Source organism: Salminus brasiliensis, chromosome 2, assembly GCF_030463535.1.
Source record: "Salminus brasiliensis chromosome 2, fSalBra1.hap2, whole genome shotgun sequence".
NCBI classification, from domain to species: Eukaryota; Metazoa; Chordata; class Actinopteri; order Characiformes; family Bryconidae; genus Salminus; species Salminus brasiliensis.
Window position 1 is genome coordinate 7,566,291 of NC_132879.1, and position 22,428 is coordinate 7,588,718.

General features: G+C 38.2%; 1 protein-coding gene across 1 annotated transcript; it reads right to left on the minus strand.

Moving 5' to 3' along the window:
• Positions 1-2,336: 2,336 nt before the first annotated feature.
• Positions 2,337-21,532, minus strand: zc3h12ab (zinc finger CCCH-type containing 12Ab). Its single transcript, XM_072673533.1, has 6 exons — positions 21,465-21,532; positions 16,871-17,438; positions 12,276-12,415; positions 6,029-6,263; positions 5,107-5,207; positions 2,337-4,716 (listed from the first exon to the last, which is right to left on the minus strand). The coding sequence occupies exons 2-6, from the start codon at positions 17,401-17,403 to the stop codon at positions 3,746-3,748; spliced, it is 1,980 nt and encodes a 659-aa protein (XP_072529634.1). The 5' UTR covers positions 17,404-17,438; positions 21,465-21,532; the 3' UTR covers positions 2,337-3,745.
• Between the last annotated feature and the right edge of the window lie 896 nt (positions 21,533-22,428).

Sequence of the window (22,428 nt, forward strand, 5' to 3'; positions counted from 1 at the left end):
CTTATTTGCAGCAGTAACACACAAATAAATTATTAAAAAACCATACATTGTGATTTCCGGATTTTTTTTAGAGTATATGTCTCTTACAGTGGACATGCACCTAAGATGAAAATTTCAGACCCCTCCATGATTTCTAAGTGGAAGAACTTGCAAAGTCGCAGGGTGTTCCAGTACTTATTTTCCTCACTGTAATATATACCCAATCTGTGTAAGCATAGACATCAATCCATTCGGTGTCACAAAAGACCAGACCCATATTATCATACCAAACATTTTAACATCCTGGAATCCCAGCCTGCTAGACTGCCCATGCTAAACTCAACACAACAGCACAACAAGGACCATGTAGGGAAAAAGTGCAACATGCTCTACATATACAGGTGGAGCTGTAAAGAACCCATGATGTTCCCTCAACAAAGCCATTATCCAGCTTGTATGTGTATCTGTTATGACTGCTAGATTAGCTTTCACTCACTAAGCTTCTCTGAATGGAGTGAAACTATGGGGAGCACATAGTTTTGGCAAACATATTTGGGTGGAACAAACCACATCAACTTTGTGATTGGTGAAGATAAAGCCTACCCAACTGTTACAAAAAATGAGGACCTACGCTGCATCAATTCAGTACACTGTTCTTTGTTTGGACACAGGAATGTTAGGCCAACGGTACACTTTGTACTTTTTACAACAATCAGCCATGCTTTAAAAAAAAACCCATCTGCCTAAGGCCTGGGTTACACAAGACGCTTTGAAGGCGTCATGTGGTATCTGGCACCAAGACATTAGCAGCGTCTGAGCATCATTGAACCTTGGCAGTCCATGATTCTGTCACCACTTCACTGGCTGTCCTTCCTTGGAGCACTTTTGGGAGGTACTGACCACTGCATACTGAAAACACCTCACAAGACCTGCCTGATATTTTGGAGATGTTCTGACCCAGTCGTCTAGCCATCACAGTTTCTTACTCTTGCCCATTTTACCTGTTTTCAACTTCAATAACTTACTGTTCACTTGCTATCCAATATGTCTCACCCCTTGTTTTACATGCGGCATTATAACCAGATAAGGAGTGTATGCACTTCATTAACTTATGGTAAATGCAACTTCATAGTAAATGCAATGGAATGAATGTATTCACTCATTATTAACGTAAAGACTGTAGGTTTATCTAAGAAACAGTTAGTCTTACCCGTTGATTGATGTTCAGAAAAACAAAGATGACAAAACAGGTTGTTTATGTTGAATGACATTTTATAAAGAGCAGGCAACACCACCCTTTGAATGAAGCACTTGGCCAACAAAACAACAATAGCAGCTAGAAAGATTTGGCTACTTTAGGCTTCTACTTTAGTGGCTGCCTAAAATGAAAAAAAAACAGTAATGAAAGTTAAAGACAAATTGTTAATTATCTGCTTTATGCTTTACGTGTTATGGGTTGTACTGTAGATATAGCTAAATGTAGCATTGCTTTTCAGTTCTTTATTTTATATAAATATTATATAAAGTTTAACCAGTGGTCTGAGGTCATGTAGGTGTATTTTTCATGACCTCTGCCGGCTTTCTGGAGCCTGTTCTCAATCCATTTAAGACTTTTTATTTATTTTGTTATAGAAAGTGTCCTTCAGTCTGCCACGTTTTTACAGTTTTTCTTATATATGATCCACCCAGCATTATTTATGTATTAAAATAATTTCACATATGAAGAACATGCACCACCAAACACACCTGCATATTTTGTATGAAGTGGGTTTTGGTTGCGTGCCAAAGATATTTATGACAACTTGAAATGCTTGCCATTGGCAGAAGAGGGGAACCAACAGCCAGGCTTAACTCTAGGTCAATACTTTAATCGGGTTAGCTAAGTATAAACAGTGCGTTGTTTCTTGAATGACAAAGCAGACCAGCATAGCAATACTTGCACAAGCACATGTTCAGTTTATCACTTTTTTTGTATATCACTTTTTTTTTGTGGATATAGACCTGAAGCTGTTAAGATTAACATTAGCAGTCTGCTAACTGTACAGTCAAAGCATCTTAAACATTAGATTAGCTACAGCAGCACAGACAAATTCCGTAGTCGTAAATGTATTGTTGGCATGTTGTAATCCTCTCATTAGCATATTTTACGATGTTTTATACTATTATACTATACATTTTACCTATTTTTAACACAATTTATCAATTTCAAGACCTTACTTGTCACTTGCTATCTAATATGTCTCATCCTTGACAGGTGCCACTGTTACCAGATAAAGAGTGTCATGCACTACATGTCAGTGATTTTAATGTTATGGTAAATGCAATGCAATGAATGCAACATAACTCCTTAGTATTAATGTGAAGACTATAGGTTTATCTAAAAAGCAGAAAGTCTCGGCCATTCACTGATCTATTACTGTAGCAGACATAGAAAACAAAGATGGCATATTGTCTGGTACAAAATAGTTTGTTTTTATTGCATGACATTTTACAATGGAGCAGGCAACATCGCCCTTTACTCTGCGACAGTCTCTGAATGCAACACTTGCACACTATGTCAACTTTGCATACTCCTAAAAGAAAAGCTTAATCTACATCTGTCAGCCTGGTGACATTATTTGACCGTGTTAAAATCACATACTGAGGAGGGAGTGGTATAGCATTTGTTTCCTTTTGACTGTTAGTCTTGGGAACCCTGATTTGCATAAATGTGTGCTTTAGTGGCATTACATTCAGAGTACCTGTGCCATGGCAATTACACCTCACAGTGATTATAGGTACTGCTTTCCAGCAAGCTAAATGGGGGCATACACAAAAAAAACCCACAGGGTGTACACTCATCTACCTGTTTTAGGTAGTTTGGCATTGGGACTGCTGTTTAGGGCACACAGTGCCAACCGATTGCATCCACATGTCACCACCACTAGCATATTAAACACTTTGAGGATGTTGGTTATTCTTAATACTCAAATAACAGTTTAACACTACTTAAACATGGATGGCTTAAGAACTAGAGTGAAATTGCAAACCTGACATTAATTGTATGACTGTTGTCACCTTAATGAGTCGAGACTGACAATCCTAAGAAAATAAACAAATAATAAAATAATCAATAATCACTTAAAAAAACAAATAAATAAAGTGTAAACCATTGTTATGCCATGGTTTATAATATTCTATGCCAAAGTGCTGACTAAACAATGCAGCAGGACCTGAGAACCAAATCCAGATAAAACACTACACTTGGTTGGTTAATGCAACCAATAAGACACTTAGCACAAATACAACATGTTAAGCCCACAACGACCCAACAAACTCAAATAACTGGCAAGACATATGAACCCATGTGAACTACATTTACCATTTAGAAATCTGTGATTTAATAAAACCCTGTCAGAGACATGTCTTCTAGCGTGGCATAAAAGCCCCTTTTACACATGCACACTTACTTTTAGCCAGGAATGTAATGTTAATTAAATAGGAAATATTGAGTTTCTGCAGAATTACCAGAAAGGTTCATGTGTAAACAAAGACAAAAACATGGGAAAAATCTGTGAAGTCTACAATTGGCAAGTTTTGAGTGTGAGAAGAGCTTAGGTCTGAAAATCAGACAAAAAAAAACTATACCATGCATTTAAACACCTACCCAAAATGCATCACACAAGAGCGTTCAACACATCCAGTGTCCCACTGTTCCAGTGTGGAGCATTAAAACATCTAACTCAGACGTACAAAGCATGGAAACCTGCTAAAGATGTGGGGGAACTCACAAAACCCCTTCATATGACTGCAGATTGAGTATCTCCACAGCCAGTTTCTGAGCATCCATTAGGTTAGGGAACAACTCCATGGCTCTGTCCACAAGATGGGTGTTAAAAACCGCCCGCAGCTTCTTCCGTACCTGTTCTCTCTCAAGCATTTGAGAGCTGGCTTTCGCTGGGCTGGCTTTCCCCGGACCCCAGGGAGCAATCTCACCCTGCATGGGGCTAGGGGGTGAACGGTTGTAGCCGCCGTAGGGCTCAGACCAGTAGCCATGTTGAGGCGGAGGAGGCATCCTGCTGTGGTGGTAGTCATGGGGAAGGCTATACTGAGGCATGTTCACTGGTAGGTATGAGGCGCCTCCTCCATAGGAGTTATACTGAGGCTGAAAGTAAGGCATGACTCCTGAGTTTTGGGAGCCAGCCAAGTCCATGCTGTGGTGCTGGTAGCCTGTGCTGGAGCTCATGGACTGGAACGAGCAGCAGCTGCATAGCTGGCCGTTGGACAGTGGGGTCCGGTGCCGACTGGAAGGTTGGTGCTTTGAATTCCTGTACTCCCCTCTGAAAGTGTGGTCACAGTGACTACCATGAAGCTCTGCGCACTGGCATTCGTATGAGCCCAGGCCAGAGTCCAGGAGCTCTTGAGAAGAAGTATGGACAGAGTCCAGACTCGTTGAGGAGTAGTGGCCAGGCCGCTCTCGCTTTGAATGGAACTTCCTCTGAGTAGACTGTGGCCCAGTTTTCAACACTGGCACATTCTCGCTCGGGTAGGTTTTCTTATGCGGCCCCTTCAGATCCAGGGTGAGCTTCTGCTCCATGACCTCCTCCAGAGAAGCACCGTGGCCTGCTGATGGTGGCCTGTGTGAGGAGGGGGTCATCTTGGCTTTCTCACGCAGTTCGTCCGCCAAAGAACGATGAGATTGCTTGGCTCGTTCGGGGTGGCTGAACTTACACTTGATGCCATAAGTGCATTTCTTACCTAACATTAGAATTGAGAAGAATGGATTGTTATTAAGCTCTGAGCTTGGATAACTGAGCTTGGCTTCATAACATGCAATTACTTTGTATTTAAAACATGTTATTTCAGTAACTACAAAATGGTATGACCTGTTTAATAAAGTAAATGACACTGTAATGGCATAGGTGGTGTTTAAAGTGTCAATGTGTCATCTTGAATGCATCACATTCACACACTTCAAATGGTTTCAAGCTCCTCATGCCAAAAAACAAATACACACCTTTATAAATAAAACAGAATTATAATTCCATTAGGACTTGCAAGCATAAGTTGGGTAACTCTACAGAGGCACGATATTTGCATATTAAGTGCTTGTAATAAAAAAAAGTTGGAGAGGATGTGCCTACTCACCATAAGGGCAGGGTAGTCTTTTAGGAGCCCGGGGAGTCTTCCGAAGAAAGTTGTCAAGAGTAGGCCCATGTCTTCCAAGCGGATCGTCTGGGGGCATGAACCTTGGAGAGCAAAATGGGTAAGAAGAGTTAATGCTTGCACAGATTACAAAGGTCTAAGTAATCACATCAATAAGAAGGTGTTCATGAAAGGTTATAAGGCCAAGTTGCAAGACTGAGGCATTTTATTTGCAAAGGCCGTATTAATGCTCAACCTGATTCAACTCATCTACTCTAACCTACTCAAACCTGACCCAGCTTACCAGCCTTCTTCAATACTGTGTTATCTCAATGCTATTTTAGCTTTCATTTCTTATATGTAAAGAATATCTCATAAAGCTGACATTTCACAACCTACCACTTCCATCAGGACAACAAATGAACTGGAATATTGTTTTTACTTTTTAGAGACACAGTTAATAATAAGAAAGTTCATAGTGATGTACATTTCCCTGTGAATGCGTGAACACGCTTGCTCAACTATCACAGTGCATCCAAAGATGATACAGTTATAGAAACTCAGTAGCTCACAAAAAGCTCCAGTCCCACATGCTGCTGGATATACAGTCCACCTACTACTCTGAAGTGCATATTTTAATCAGCTAAATGAAGCCAATCTAAATGGAATCTAAATGGTTAACAGATAAGGTCATCCCATGCTGGCCTACGGCTTTCCAAAGCAAGAAAACAACAGCATGTTAGCAGAATGGTCACCTTATTGACTTAGTGTCTAAACTTAGAGGTATCTTTGAATTTTTAGTCTATTCAAAATAGCTGAGGGTTTTCTTGGGTAAATAGCAAAGCGCTTTTGTAAGTTCTGGAGAAGAGCGTCTGCTAAATGCTTTAAATGTAATGTAATGTAAATGTTGTGCAGTGGGACCTACTTGTCATTAACAAAAGAGTACATAAGGAGTCTCTCCTCAATGAAGCGCTTCCACTTGGGGTTTTCCCCCTGCAGGTCGCGGTATGTGTCGTTGGACACGATGATGCCGTCTGACTCGTAAGCAAGCTTAACGATGAAGCGGTCATCGTAGCAGACCACCCGCTTTCCAGCCACTCGTCTTGATGGTGTAAAGACGAGGATCTTTCTCTTCTCCAGCTCCCGAAGAATATGCTGATCTGTGGCAAATAAATTGAAAGCAGAAGTTAATGAACTTCCTTTGGACTCCTATTAATACAGACTGTAAAACCCCACCGTGGGTCAGTGTTTGTGTAATGCTACGACACCCACAGAAGCTTTTCATAACACCGGACAAAACCGGCACAAACACTTTATAAAGGCTTGTTCAAACAAGACATTTGCCAATTTTGGTTGGCAGTGTTTACTGTTTATGATGATTGGCAGGTTGGCTAACGTTAAGCTTTCCAACAACACTAAAGATGGTGGACTTTTTGGTCACCATGCTTCTGGTCCGGTCCGGCCCCAGTCCATGCCCATTGTGCATGGCAAAAGTCTTGTGCAACCGCGGCTTAAGCTTTTATAAAAGTTTATGCATGTTTGGGTCTCATATGTGTCACAGCTCCTTCAGTGAAGTGTAATATATATATATATATACCATTATATATACCATTATCTTGGTTGTCACCATGCCAACGCCAACCCTTTGAACCTCTATAAATCACATTTTATATATATATATATATATATATATATATATATATATATATATATATATAAAATGTGATTTATAGAGGTTCAAAGGGTTGGCGTTGGCATGGTGACAACCAAGATAATGGTAGGTCCTATTGAAGCAACTCTCTAGAAAAAGCCGTTTTTGGAGATACAAGGCTTTTGTGCGACACTGATGGTTTACTTCCAAAGGTTATTATCAAGTGGATCTACATGGCTACTAGATAAGCCCCATTTTTCTGTTCCATCATAAAGATTGTTCCCTAAAGTCATTGTTTCCCCACTTCTTTAAAGACATTCTTCCTGTTTGATTTTTGTACTCCTGGCTAAACCCTGAACTAAACCCTGAACTAAACCCTGAACTACATTACATTTACATTTATGGCATTTAGCAGACGCTCTTATCCAGAGCGACTTACAAAGTGCTTGGCTATTTACCCAAGAAAACCTTAGCTAGTTAGAACTAAACCCTGAACTAAACCCTGACGTGTCGAATCCAGTGTATATACATGCAAAAAGTGTCTAAATGCTTTGCATTCCTGTGTCATTTATTTGCATGGTGGTCAATGTGTGATTGTCTTTAAGGAAACAGTAGTCGTGTGTGTGTTAAACCTGAACATATTTGGCAAAGCCTTTTCTAGTCAGGCGAAAAGTATGATGACAGTGCAGTTTCTCATCAGGCTGTAGGAAGTATTTAAGCTCTACAAAGAAAAGCCTGTGGGCAAGTCAAGTCAACAGCTCAGGAGATAAGGCATATCCAGTCTAGCTATGAAGGGAAAGAAACAAAGCAGGGTTTCCCCCCCTGCTTTCCTGGCCGCTTATGCCATTGTGTTTTCGCATCAGAGATGTTGAGTAAAAGAGGCATTTACAGCCAAAGTCTGTGAATTTACATTTACATTTATGGTATTTAGCTGACGCTCTTATCCAGAGCGACTTACAAGGTATAGCTGACGCTCTTATCCAGAGCGACTTACAAGGTAATTCGTATTACAGAGGAGGGCCAATGTAGTGTTAGGAGTCTTGCCCAAGGACTCTTATTGGTGTAGCGCAGCACCCACAGTCACCCAGACCAGGAATCGAACCCTGGTCTTCCACATGCTGTTGTTGTAACTCAATGGCAGGTGGTGGTGTTATCTGTTGCGCCACACCAACCACGTGTGAATCAGTGCCCTCTATGACTACAAACACAGTATATGTTCATTTATATTTAACCATGGTCTAAAGTCTACTGCGCCAAGCCCTACAAATAAGGAAGTACACGATGAAAATAACATGTAAACTGTGAATCTGAGGTCACTCAAAGTCCCAATCAGGGAAAACTGAATGTTTTAGTTCTGCAATGAAGGCTGGCTTTTGAATAAGACGCTAGTCAAGCCAGTCATTAATCTAATATTTTTCATTTTGGATGAAAACTGCACTGCAAAAAGACAAGCAAAATGTTACGGTCATGACAAAACGTCTGACAGCTGTTCTTTACATTGTGTCATAATTTCATGACGACCAACAGAAATCACATCAAAGCAAAAAATCATATTTAGCTCTCTTTTGTCTGACCAATCACTGCAAGTGTAAGGTAATTCAGATTATTAAGAATTCTGAACATATCTGCAGCTGATTCATTATAATTTGATAAATAGAAAAAAATGTATTACCCTTCCAATATTGAAATTCCAGCCCATAATTCTAACACGCTAATGCATGTATTGATCGTCGGCTTTGGGAAATTTTCTTCTTCTAGCCCTCACACAGTGCCCTCTACTGGTCGCGCTGCATTTCCCTGCAATGGCTACTGACGCACTGACCTTTGTTACAAACTAGTTTTAGCTCAGAATTGAATTTTTTCCATCAGAATATTTCAGTTTCCAATTTGCAACAAATGCAACTGCTACAGGCTGAACTTACTCGCTGCTGTCCTAACAGTATTTTCTTGTTTTACCTTAAATGGAGCAACAGCTGGCAAATAAGAAGCCAACGTCAGCTTTGTTGGAACAGGAGACTGAGGTTTCTCACAGTTTTACTTTGAATGGCACATGAACATGCAGGATGGCTGCTGAACCTGCTGAACTGTATTGTTTTTATATTCTTAAAATACAGGGTGACATTCAGTGCGGTAGCTGAGAGGAGCTAATCTACTTTCTCTTTTCTACTCAACTCTCAGCTGAAGGTTTACATTTGTTTTAAGAAATTTAATATAGAAATTTGATCTGCTGGTGTGGACAAATAATAATGCTTCAAACTAGCAAAACTCTGTCAAAAACATTTGGAAAAAGCACCCTCACATTTATACTGACACTACAAGGAAATGATATCATTGACACATTTTCTCATTCTCAATATTACACTACTGTTTTCTGATTTAAAACAAAACATTACACTCTTAAAAGCATAAGATCCTCGAGTAATATTTGAAGGTTCTTTCATTTGGAACTGTGAAGGAACCCTTCTCCTTTTTTGAAGGTTTTCTCATGTCACTTTAAGAGGTTCCTCCACAGTTTTAAACTTAAACTAAGAACCTCCGAAAGTTTCTCAATTATCTTATGCTTTTAAAGAGTGTAATATACAAAACAATTCCAAGTGGATAACCCTCCCAATCCCAGTAAGATGCTGAAATGTAATTTTGTCTTTTCTACAATGTTCTCCAACATGTTTGGCTTCACAAGTCTGTCTAGAGGCTCGTACACACACTGAGCTGATTAACTCACATATTTAAAAGCTTAAATATGGATTGAACTTTGGATTGAACTTGACTGCAGTTTGACTTTATTGGCTTCAAATATCAGACTGAATCTAGCTACAGGTTTACGTCAAGTCACGTCTGCGCAAACGTGAAATTTATGTAAACTGAAACTGCCAGTGTATCTGGATGCTTTTGCTTTTACTTCATTAACCTTTGCTGTCACATTTCACAGCTGATAGACGTTAATATTACATTTGAACCATGTTTAAGTTGTTTGTTCAACAAATACTGCATGTTTAGGTGCTTTAGGTCAAAAGCTTAGAAGGTATATGGTATATAGGTATAACAAAAGTAAACGTTCCTTGAGGAACTTTTGGAGATTCTTGAAACTGTGAAGATATCTTAAGGTGAGGAACCTTCAGTAAAAGTTTTTTAGAAGAAAAGAGTTACTTCAAAGCACTGTACGAGGTTCCTTCACAGTTTTTAAATTGAAAAACCCTGCAAGGAACTTATATTTTTGCATCTTTTATTAGAATCTGTGGCTCTGATTCTTCATGACAGCCCATTTGGTACCAAATAAGAACACTGAAAAAACTGAATGGTGGTTATTAATATGCAGGAGCTAATTATCATGCTGATTTTGACTGAATTTGAGGTCACGTAAAAATATTAGTGAATATATATAAAAAGAGGTAAAGAGAGAGCAATACACAGGGACAACTTTTGTAGAAAAGAAAAATTAAACTTACTTTTTTAAGGCGTAGCTACAAAATGACACAACAATAATATAATAAAAGTAAAAAAAATAAAATAGCTTATTTGTATTTTAGTCTAAAAATAATGTCATAATGAAAATATTTTAATATATATTTATTGATTATTCTTGCTAGCCTATCAATATATGCAGTGAAACAATGTGACAAAAGCATGTAAATTAGTTGGTCTCTCTTTTAGCAAACTAACAGATAATCCTGCTAATTTACCGTGGTGCTGCTCTGGTACTTGTACTTGGTTTGCTGCATTCTAGCTGATATGTATCTATTTTCCACCTTAAAGTGTGTGGGAGTAGCCTCACTTTATGCAGGCCTGGGGACGGGACAGATATATTAGGTAAATATTTAGAAGTGGGAGAGTTTTTGTATTTCTTTTTACCATGATATCATCCATTATATCATGTCACCCAAGCATCTTTAACATGAGCCAACTAGTATATCTGGGTTGAAACAAATGCAGTGCGTTTTCCTTAGAAGTCCACAGACAAGTTGCATCATTGATGGAAAAAATTGAATATAAGCAAATCACATTTTTATAAATACAAATTTGCACGAGAACTAATTACACTTTAGCAGTTTTGGGTAACATCCAGAAACAAACCACAGCCTCTGGTTTAGGAGCGGCAACTGCAATTATGTTTTTGCCTATCAGGCCTTTTATGTAAATTTTGATGCAATACTGAAACACTGGCTCACCTTATGAACAATTGCAGTAAAGTCTAAACCCACCTGGATCAATAAAAGGGATCAATAAAACAAATAGTTTAGTGTAGAAGTCCAGAGTCACCCAAATTAAGCCTGTCACATTAACTTTTTTTTGTTTTTGTCTGGGTGTTAATTGTCCCAGAAATAACTGTGACAATTATTATAAAGCCATTTTATGTTACTGATATAATGATAATATAACAGCATAATAATGCAATTAGACCTTTGCTAAAAAGTAGGTGAGCGTTTGATTATTAAGAATATTTAGATGTAATATAAATTGTAACTTAAAAATGTTTTAAATATCCTAAATAAAATTAACTTTTTAAACAAAGTCAACATACCGGGTGATTCACGTTAATGGGCTCTCCTCACACCATTCGGTTTAAAGCCAGAAAGTTCCCACACTGGAGCTGTATAACGTAACTGTTGAATGTCAAACCAAGTCCGTCTGGATGTAACTGCTCACAAACCCACGATTCAGAACGGATCATTTTGTGGATAATTTTTGGATCAGAAAAAAAATTGGTCATATCAAAATAGACCAATCACCCTTTGTGCCGTTTGTGTCTGTGTCATGATAGAAGCGAACGAGCAGAACAGCACGACTGGCTAAAAAACATGCCGGTAAACACAATGGGCAATACAGAGGTCACCAAAAAACTATAGAGGTTGTGTCCATGTATTGTATAATAAGTCAAAGCCTATGTACCACCGGTGGGCCACAAGTGTTAATACAAACCTCTATTAGAATAGTCCCACCAGTTTGTACAGAAGTCCCTGTAGTTCCTGAGTAACACATTTTAGTGCATAATAAGGCTTGGAGTGTTAAGGGATTAAACAACTGACTGACTTTAAAATTCACAGTTTTACTGAGGTCCCAAACAACACCAACATCTTTACATAAGTGTCTGGCCAATTAAACAGCATATTTACTATAACCAATTCACATTTTATTATTTTGATTATAATTATTATTACTATAATTATTATTATTAATAATAATAATAATAATAATAATAATAAACCCTTTCATTCTGTGTATTTTTGTCTTTATTTTAATATACCCTGTACAAGAGGGCAGGTAGTGGGTGTGTAATATGGTTTTGTCTATATCTGTAAGAACAACGGCATAAATAAAGTAAAAAAAAAATAAAGAAATAAAATAGTAACAGTGATGACACCTCCAAAAGTGTCAGGGCACAGACGCTGTGATTATAGACTGATATGACTGTCCTTTATTTCTCGCAGGCTATATTTAAATTAATGAGCTGGAAAACAAACGGAACAAATGGAAATGATTCCTAGGAATATGAACAACCGCCAGCCTGTTCCTTCCATCTCACCTGTGATTGGTACGTCTGGCCTGGGCTGCTCCCGCCTCCACGAGGGGACAAACACAGTAACGTCTACATGACCTCGGTCAAGGAAGTACTTAACAGCCAGCTGAATTCCCAGGCAGGAGAACACTTCCTTGTTGCCATGGCTGCAAGACAAGGAAAACATTTATTGGGAATTTTAGCCGTAGTAGCAGAGACTTCCACAGAACAGCCAGTCCAAGTCTTCTAGATCTGACAATTTACGGCCCAAAATACAACATTAATTAGTCAATGCAATCAATGACACTACATTTGCAAATGTTTATGGACAGCTACTTTAAGTGGCACCCATTGCTGACACAGATGTGCAAATAACACAGCTGTCTAGTGCCTGTAGAGACGTAAAGGGCCTCTCTGGAATAGATAAACATAAATCTACTGGCATCATGCCTAATGGCAGGCATGAGCTAGAGTTGTGCAGAAGTGGAGGAACTGGGTTCTCTGGAATGATGGATGCTGCTCCATCAAATACTTTTGAGAGGAGCTGGGGAGTTGGGCATGAGCTGTGGTAGTGATCACCCAACATCCTGACCTCACGAATGTTGTTGTCCCTGTATGCAATTAAATTCTCACAGCAGTGTTTGAAAATCCAATAGGAAGCCTTCCCTGGACTGTGGAGACAGTGCCTCCAGCATACTCCAGAATACACTCTTTTTTTTAATGCCCTTGATTTAGGAAGAAACAATCAATGAGCACATGTCCCAATTGGCATTGTGCACAAGCTTCTATACTCTACACTTAATAAGAATGAGCCTCATCCACTAATGTTTCTTCCTGAAACCCACTTATGCAGTTGTTTGGGACTTTTTTTTCAATTTACAAGGACAATGGTATCCATAATTATAAGAGCATGAATCTGACTTTTTGGTAGGATTTTCAGGTTTTCTTGGGACAATTATTAGGAAGATATTGGATGAATAAGGCAGAATGTTATTAAATGCAATTCAGAAAGTCTTCATTGTTTAAGTTTTTTTTTTAATACTGATCGTTTTCTTACGTAGCCATTTGTAACAAAGCCTCTTATTCTGCATTTTACAGCTTATCATCAACACAACACATTTTAAATTCCCAAAAGTATCAAAATAAGCTTTAAAAAGTGATGGTGGAGGGAACAGCTGACAGGAAATTAAAGGAATGAAATAAAAACTGTGATGAATCAGAAAGCCATTATTTTCCTCATGTAATAAAAACTAACAGTACTTTAAGAACATTCTCCACTTCAAGTAGAGTAATATCATAATTGACTTTGGGGAGATGGACCATGCCCTAACTCCTTCTCCATATATAGAAACCGCTCACTGTCACTCCCTTTTTCGCACTGAACAACATCGCACCAGTTACCACTACCCCATCTCCTCCCTTCTTTCCTATTCGCCTTTTCCTATTCGCCTTAACCACGAGGAGCCACAGCTTCATGCACTAACTCAAAAGCAGCTCTGAACTCTTGAACTAAATTCTATAATTCAGCGATTTAAGCCAATCATTTTAGAACTCTTCTGACCTCTAACAGTCTAAGAGAAGTCATTCAGTAAAGAAAAATCTAAGGACCAAGGACAATTGCTATTAGAAATGTTCTCAGAAATTATTAGGATATAATAATATACGATTTAATTGAGATTATTATTATTATTATTATTATTATTATTATTATTTTACGTATGAAGTTAAGACACTTTTGTACGCTTAACAAAAAAAAAGTGCTGCAAATGGTTCTTTAGCAGTGCCATAGAAGAACCACTTTTGGTACCATATTAAAACATGTAAATGATATGTGACCACCTTTATTTTGCAAGAATGGCCCCAAGGGGTCCAAAATGGTCTTCCAGGGCCTCCTGCTAGCCTAGTTTTCTTCAGCTGAACTGAAACTGGACTGTGACGTCCAAACAGCGCAGCTGGGAGCCGAGAGGGTTACTGTTTAGTCAAGCCAGTTCTGGCTTCGTACTCTACCTCTGACAGCCTGTCTCTCCAGGGAATGCAGAGGCCCTGATTTGCATAGAAGTAGATTTGCATACAGGGGGAGAATAGAGGAGTTGGCTGGGACAAGTGGGCCATGCGCCTGTGGGCTTCTTGAAACTGCTCTCAGACAGCCATGTAAATTAAAACTAGTAATTTATCAGTATAGCATTGCTGTCACACACACACACAACATTCTCTCCCAAATGGTAACTTTGCACGAGAAGGTGTGAACTTTAAGTTTCAATGGAAGTCAATGTAAACTGATTTTATTAAGACAGTTTTGAGCATTTCTACTGGTCCATTCATCATGGAGTTTGGACATAATGTAAAGAACAGATTCACATAGTCAAAAAATCAAAAATAGCAAAAATGGAGATACAAGGTGACAGGAGTGATACACAGTATTGTGGTAAAGTCTCAGGAAATCCGAGAAAATTATCTGTGAAGCTGTTTATGTATATAAATAAACAATAAAACAGTCCATTGTCATTGTATTGGGTGAGTGTACAGTATGTTTATGTGTTAGTTTCACTATTCACTTTCCTGCATGAACACCAGTATTTCCAGTTCCTATCCAACACCTAGTTTATCTAAATCAGTCCTTCATTAAAGTAAATTATTTGAGCTGCTGGTGGAACTAAATCGAGCTCACTTCTAACCAGCATCTCAATGACTTTACTGACCAACAGCACCTTCTGACCATTGACTATTTATTTGGGTTTATTCTAATGTTATATAGAGTTAAGTACAGGTAGACACTCTCACTGACCACTGACTTTATGTTTATCTGGGTTTATTCTAATGTTATATAGAGTTAATTACAGGTAGACACTCCCACTGACCACTGACTTTATGTTTATTTGGGTTTATTCTAATGTTATATAGAGTTGTACAGGTAGACAATCTCACTGACCACTGACTTTATGTTTATTTGGGTTTATTCTAACACTCTTATTCAGGTGTTCTCGTGGTCTCAGATAAAGACATGTGATTTTGAAAGCAATTTCTGGGGTGTTTTTCAAAAGTCTCAAGAGGAACTATGTCTAAATTCTATGACTGAATAACAACAATAGACAAAGGCTGCGAGAAAACAGGAACAAAGCTCACGAGACAGGACTCCTGAACAGAAGCGTGTGTGTAATGGAAGTAAACAACCCCTTGAAAGCATCTGGATTTTCACAGAAACTGTAAGTGAAGAATTTCACATAAGTGATGTTTGCCATCAGTCATTGACAACCTGATAATAAAAACGGACAAAAAAAGCCTGATTGCTGGCTTACATCTCATGCTGAAATAAAGGATTAAATGTTTTTAATTCATAGAAACAAATGTGTTTATGTGTATTAGATACAGCATTTTATTCACATTTGACTGGTTACATGACTGGTTACCTCTGCTTATTGATGGCTGAGTTTAATAACAAAAACTGTGATTTATTCAGAATATCTGTTTCCAAAAATATACATTATTTACATTATTTTAAGTTCAAAGATCCACAAGTATAAACAATAATGATCTTTAGGTCCCACGTTATATTACATGTCTCTAATAACTGTGTAGTTACACATTAACAATGCATGTAATTACATGCATAGCAATTTCTATATAGCCTAATAACACTTCAGAGATAAAAGACATCTAAATGTATTTAGGATATGTTTATTAAGATAAATTTGATGATAAAAACACAAATCTTGCACAATACGTACACAGCAATGAGTATTTATTGATATTAAGTACAGTGATCACAGTTTCCAACCTTCGCCACCAAGGTCCAGTTAATCTAGACCCTAGTACTGTATAGATCATCTATGTCATATATATATACAATTAGTGAGTGGTTCAGCTCCTCCCTCAGTGACTGTATAGATCATATGTCATATATACAGTCAGTGAGTGGTTCAGCTCCTCCCTCAGTGACTGTATAGGTCATAGTTGTCATATATACAGTCAGTGAGTGGTTCAGCTCCTCCCTCAGTGACTATATAGATCATATGTTATATTTACAGTCAGTGAGTGGTTCAGCTCCTCCCTCAGTGACTATATAGATCATATGTCATATTTACAGTCAGTGAGTGGTTCAGCTCCTCCCTCAGTGACTATATAGATCATATGTGTTATATATACAGTCAGTGAGTGGTTCAGCTCCTCCCTCAGTGACTATATAGATCATATGTCATATTTACAGTCAGTGAGTGGTTCAGCTTCTCCCTCAGTGACTATATAGATCATATGTCATATATACAGTCAGTGAGTGGTTCAGCTCCTCCCTCAGTGACTATATAGATCATATTTGTTATATATACAGTCAGTGAGTGGTTCAGCTCCTCCCTCAGTGACTATATAGATCATATTTGTTATATATACAGTCAGTGAGTGGTTCAGCTCCTCCCTCAGTGACTATATAGATCATATTTGTCATATATACAGTCAATGAATGGTTCAGCTCCTCCCTCAGTGACTATATAGATCATATTTGTCATATATAAACTGTGAGTAATGGCAGTATCCCCTGCTCCTGGACACATTGACACATCATCAGTGATGTTTCTGGAGGCAACAGCAGATGTATTTAATGGACTCACAGAGATAATAATAACACTTACCTCATTGCTACATTGCTGCCATCAATCACAATAGGTCTCAGGGCGTCATCGTCTTCAGCAGGCCGCTCCTCCTGCTCTGTGGGTAAAGATATGCTGCTGAGGCACTTATTGCTGCTGTCCTCACGCGAGACGAGCGACGGAGCTATGGGGCTTTGGTTTTCCTCTCTGTCCTCAGTCTCCACTCCTGCCTGAATTAGCTCAGAAAGAACCCTATTTGTGTCTGTGTTGAGCCCAACCTTCAGCAGGACGGCCCTAACCTGCGCCTGGGAGAAGCCCAGTTTCCGAAACAGATCCAACTGCGTCTGAAACTCAGAGCCCAGGTCTGCAGGCTCCTCTGAGGCCAAGCTGGAACTGGTCTGGTCCTCCATTCTGCCACTACAAGAAACTAACGGCTTGGGCAAAGAGGGCAAAGATCCCCATGCATGCGGGTCTGTGTGGACAGAAGACAGCCAGGAGGCGCTACGAAGGTCAGGCCAAGCGTACGTATCCAAAGCAGAGAGCAGGGCAGGGATGGGAGCAATGCTTGTACTCATTTCCCCAAATGAAGGCCTTCTAAATGCACACACACCTGTAAATAAATGAAACACATTTGCAGTCAATTTAATAAATTCAGATTTTTGGTGTTGCGCTGCAGCATTCTTTAATAATTAAAATGATATAATGATGATGTCTGATATTGGACTGTGGGATATAGGTATGATGTTAAAATGAACCTCAGAAGAGCCTATTTTTTGTCAAGTCCAGTTTCAGTTACCAATGTTAGCCTAGCATCTCTCAATCAAAACTAAAGGAGGATGCAACCGATATCAAACATGTCTTGACTGATCGACTGAATCTGGGGTCAGTTATCAATAATGTTCATTAGATTTTTCACCAAACTGTTCCTTTAACTACTAGACAACTACCAACTGGGCTATGTTCATATATCACTGATAATACTCAGCACATACAGAATTAAAACTGTTAACACACAGCAGTTCTTCACCTTCATTTGGTTGGGAACCAAAACACTGCCTAAGCTGCTGCGTTGATCCTTCTTCTGGACAAGCTCATTCATTTTACTCTGTAGCGGAAACCACGGTCATATTACAAAGCTTCTTTGTTTCATTTACATGAAGCCTGGTGTTCTTTACCACACTGAACATCTACGTCATAGTCTTTCACCAACTGACAGAGTGGTCAGAGTGTGGGTGTAGTTAATTAGATGGTAATGTCTAGTTTGAATAGTCTGTAATTAAGTCCAGTCTTTTCTATTGTTATATTGTTAAAAGGACCATAGATTAAAACAGTTGGACAAAGACACTTACTTCAACTTCTGCTTCTTTAAATTTTCTATGAAAGTGAAAGCCTGAAAGCAAACTCAGTCAGTTTGAAAGTAATGATACATCCATTTCATGATGCATAACCAGTAACTCTCCAGAAAACTACCCCACACTACAGAAACTGATACCTTCTGAAATGCAATCACTCCGATTCTACTGAAAAACAATTTAGCTTGCATTTATCAAAATTAGTCAAATGTCAACAGACCTAAAACAAGAGGCACATTGGATATGTTGATGAGATCTGAGATGATTGTGCTTGTCTAGGTAACATATTTGCTGTGTATGAAGTCAAAAAGTCCAGACCAGACATTAATAACTTAATAACATCTTAAACATTGAGAAAATTTACAGTAACAGTTTTTGCCTTTTGAGAAGATAAATCATAGTTTAAAAGTCTTTAACAGTCAATAAAACTCTTAAAAACTATGAACTGGAGTTAGAAGAGCATGGTTAGACGAGCAGACCTAAAACAAGAGGCACATTGGATATGTTGATGAGATCTGAGATGATTGTGCTTGTCTACATAACATATTTGCTGTGTATGAAGTCAAAACTCTATACTCTAACTCAAAAACTATACTGGAGTTAGACAAGCATGGTTAGAAGAGCACTGTTTTGGGCGCTGATCTTCTCTGTGAACTCCAGACACGGTATGGATTTGTTCAGTTCTACCAGCAGCTCATCTGATTTACTTTTCCCCCACCAATATGTCCCCCAAATTTAGCCACTACTGATTCCTACCCACTATTTTGGACTTCCCCGATCACACAATCATAGCCACCAACACTGGGAAAGCGACAATGAAAACAGTTGAGAAAACATCACTTCTTTAATGAATATCCATAAACAGATGGAAAGTACAGAACATTTCAATATCTGGTCTGTTTCAACTTCATCCAGGAGATACTGCATATTTCCTTTTTTATACTATTTGTATATTTAAGTTAGATTTTCTACGTCTCTTGCTAACAAACACCAGCTCTAAACAACTGGCACACAGTAAATTAACCTCCAAACTCAAAATCTAATAGAAAACTGTCATCGTTATTAAAACGGCCAAGTTCCTCTTAGTTCCTCTGTCATGCTCACTAGATGGGCAAGTTCAGACAAAGAAAGCTGACACAAAATTCCCCCAAGAAACAAATCACAGATAAAGCGATTTGTTAAACAAAGGCACTCAAACAGGCCAAAGTTAACTAGACCAGAAAAGTCATTCATTTATCAGCCAACACTGACACATGTACAAATTGTTAGATACAGTTTATGATGTTTCGACCTGTTTCAGACCACTTTAGATGACATTAGGTGCTGTTAATATTGGTTCTTTTCCTGGACAGAAATGTATAATGCAGTTTAGATGGAGCAGTTTACTGTTGAAAAAAGTTTATATGCTGTTTATATACCGTTTAGACTGTGTGTAGTTTAGACCTGCTTAGATGGGTTTATTTAATGTTTAGTCCTGTATACAGCTGTTAATATGAAGCTAAGTACGGTTTATGTGTCGTTCAGACCAGTTTAGATTAGATTATGTGTTGTTTACGAGTCTGTGTGTTGTTTAGAGCTGCGTAGAGCTGTTTAGATGGCACTGTTTACTGATTACACTTGATTAGACGAGATTATTTCCTGATAAATCTGTGTAGAGGAGTACAGACGGCCTGTTTAGTTAAACACATTTGCTGTTTAGACCTATTTCAAACTGCTCAAACTGGATCATTTAGTGTTTAGACATGCATAAAGACAGTTTACTGAATAAATTGGTGTCTAAGAATAACACCAATTTAGTAGACAATCAGTAGACACTGGGTATTTCCTTTTTTGTACTATTTGTATATTTAAGTTAGATTTTCTACGTCTCCTGCTAACAAACACAAGTTCTAAACAACTGTACACAGTAAATTAACATCCAAACTCAAAATCAAACAGAAAACTATTTATTTATTATTTACTATTTAGACATGCGTAAAGTTTGTTTACTGACTTATTTGCTGTTCAGACCTATTTAATACTGCTCAAACTGGATTATTTTGCTGACTAAATCAGTGACTACAAATTATTTATTTGCTGTTTATACCTATTTAAAATGGCTCAAACTGGATTATTTACTGTTTAGACATGTATAAAGACTGTTTACTGACTAAATCAGTGACTACAAATTATTTATTTGCTGTTTATACCTATTTAAAATGGCTCAAACTGGATTATTTACTATTTAGACATGTGTAAAGACTGTTTACTGACTAAATCAGTGACTACAAATTATTTATTTGCTGTTTATACCTATTTAAAATGGCTCAAACTGGATTATTTACTATTTAGACATGTGTAAAGACTGTTTACTGACTAAATCAGTGACTACAAATTATTTATTTGCTGTTTATACCTATTTAAAATGGCTCAAACTGGATTATTTACTGTTTAGACATGTATAAAGACTGTTTACTGACTAAATCAGTGACTACAAATTATTTATTTGCTGTTTATACCTATTTAAAATGGCTCAAACTGGATTATTTACTATTTAGACATGTGTAAAGACTGTTTGCTGACTAAATCAGTGACTGAAAATTATTTATTTGCTGTTTATACCTATTTAAAACTGCTCAAACTGAATTATTTACTATTTAGACATGTGTAAAGACTGTTTACTGACTAAATCTGTTACTACGAATGATTTATTTGCTGTTTAGACCTATTTAAAATGGCTCAAACTGGATTATTTACTATTTAGACATGTGTAAAGACTGTTTGCTGACTAAATCAGTGACTGAAAATTATTTATTTGCTGTTTATACCTATTTAAAACGGCTCAAACTGGATTATTAAGTGTTTGGACATGTGTAAAGACTGTTTACTGACTAAATTGGTGTATAAGAATGATTTATTTGCTGTTTAAACCCATTTAAACCTGCACATACTGGATAGTAGTCAGATCTGTTCAGATGGGTGTATTTGCTGGTAGGATATGTGTAGAGCTGTTTAAATTGCTGGGATTGTTGTGCTGTATAGACATGTTTGGAGGTAGCTAGTTAATTATGCGCTCTTGCCAGGCTTACTTGTTGCTTAACCCTGTTTAGACTGGACTGCGAGCTGCTAAGGCACATATATGACTGACTCTCTAAAGTAGGCCATAAGGCCGCGCACTCGGACACTAGCACGGCTCAGCACGGCGCGGTTTACTGTAACAGCGGTCTGTACGTTAGTCAGGTTCAGCAGTAAGTAAGCAAAGTCTCCCGACAGAAAGCTGTAAAGTTGACCAAAATCCGACTCACCTTCAGCCAAGCCTGGTCCGAGTCTCTCTCTCTCCACATGACCAGCGAGCGGGTTTCTGTCTCTCTCTTTTAACTGTCTGACAGGCGGACTTTCCCAACTCTCTCTCTCTCTCTCTCTCTCTCTCTCTCTCTCTCTCTCTCTCTCTCTCTCTGCCTCTCTCTCTCTCTCTCTCTCTCTCTCTCTCTGCCTCTCTCTCTCTCTCTGTCTCTCTTTCTCTCTTTCTCTTTCTCTGCCTCTCTCTCTCTCTCTTTCTCTCTCTCTCTCTCTCTCTCTCTTTCTCTCTCTCTCTTTCCCTCTCTCTCTCTCTCTCTCTCTCTCTTTCTCTCTTTCTCTTTCTCTGCCTCTCTCTCTTTCTCTCTCTCTCTCTCTCTCTCTCTCTCTCTCTCTCTCTCTCTCTCTCTCTCTAGTTACCTGTGTTGCGAAACGTCACTGCCGTATATCTTCCATAACAAGCCCCGCCTCCAGCCCAGCCTCAAGCCCCGCCTCCCGTCCCACCTCAAGCCCCGCCTTCCACAATTTCATTGGCTATTGGTGTCCCGAGACCAGGGTTACGATTGGCCTGTCGTGACAACTCTCCAGCTCTGCGACTGGCTGGCCTGGATTAGTTGATCAATTTGATCAATTTTCATATATTTTTATTGATATTGCTTACTATTTTAATTCATATCATCTCAATTAATTGATTAATAATTATTTACATAAATAAAACTGCTATGAATGATTTATTATAAACTATTATGTACTAAAAATTACTAAAATATTCAGTATCTCTATTATTAAATATAATTATTTAATATAAACTGTAAGATATTCTATAAATGAATCAGTAAATGCAATAAATTATTTTGTACTTGAATTATCCAGGAATTTTCAGTATCTACTGTGAACTATTCAGTATCTATAATACATTACTGTACAATTCATTATTTGCCTTTATGAATTACGCAGTTCCTACTATGTCAT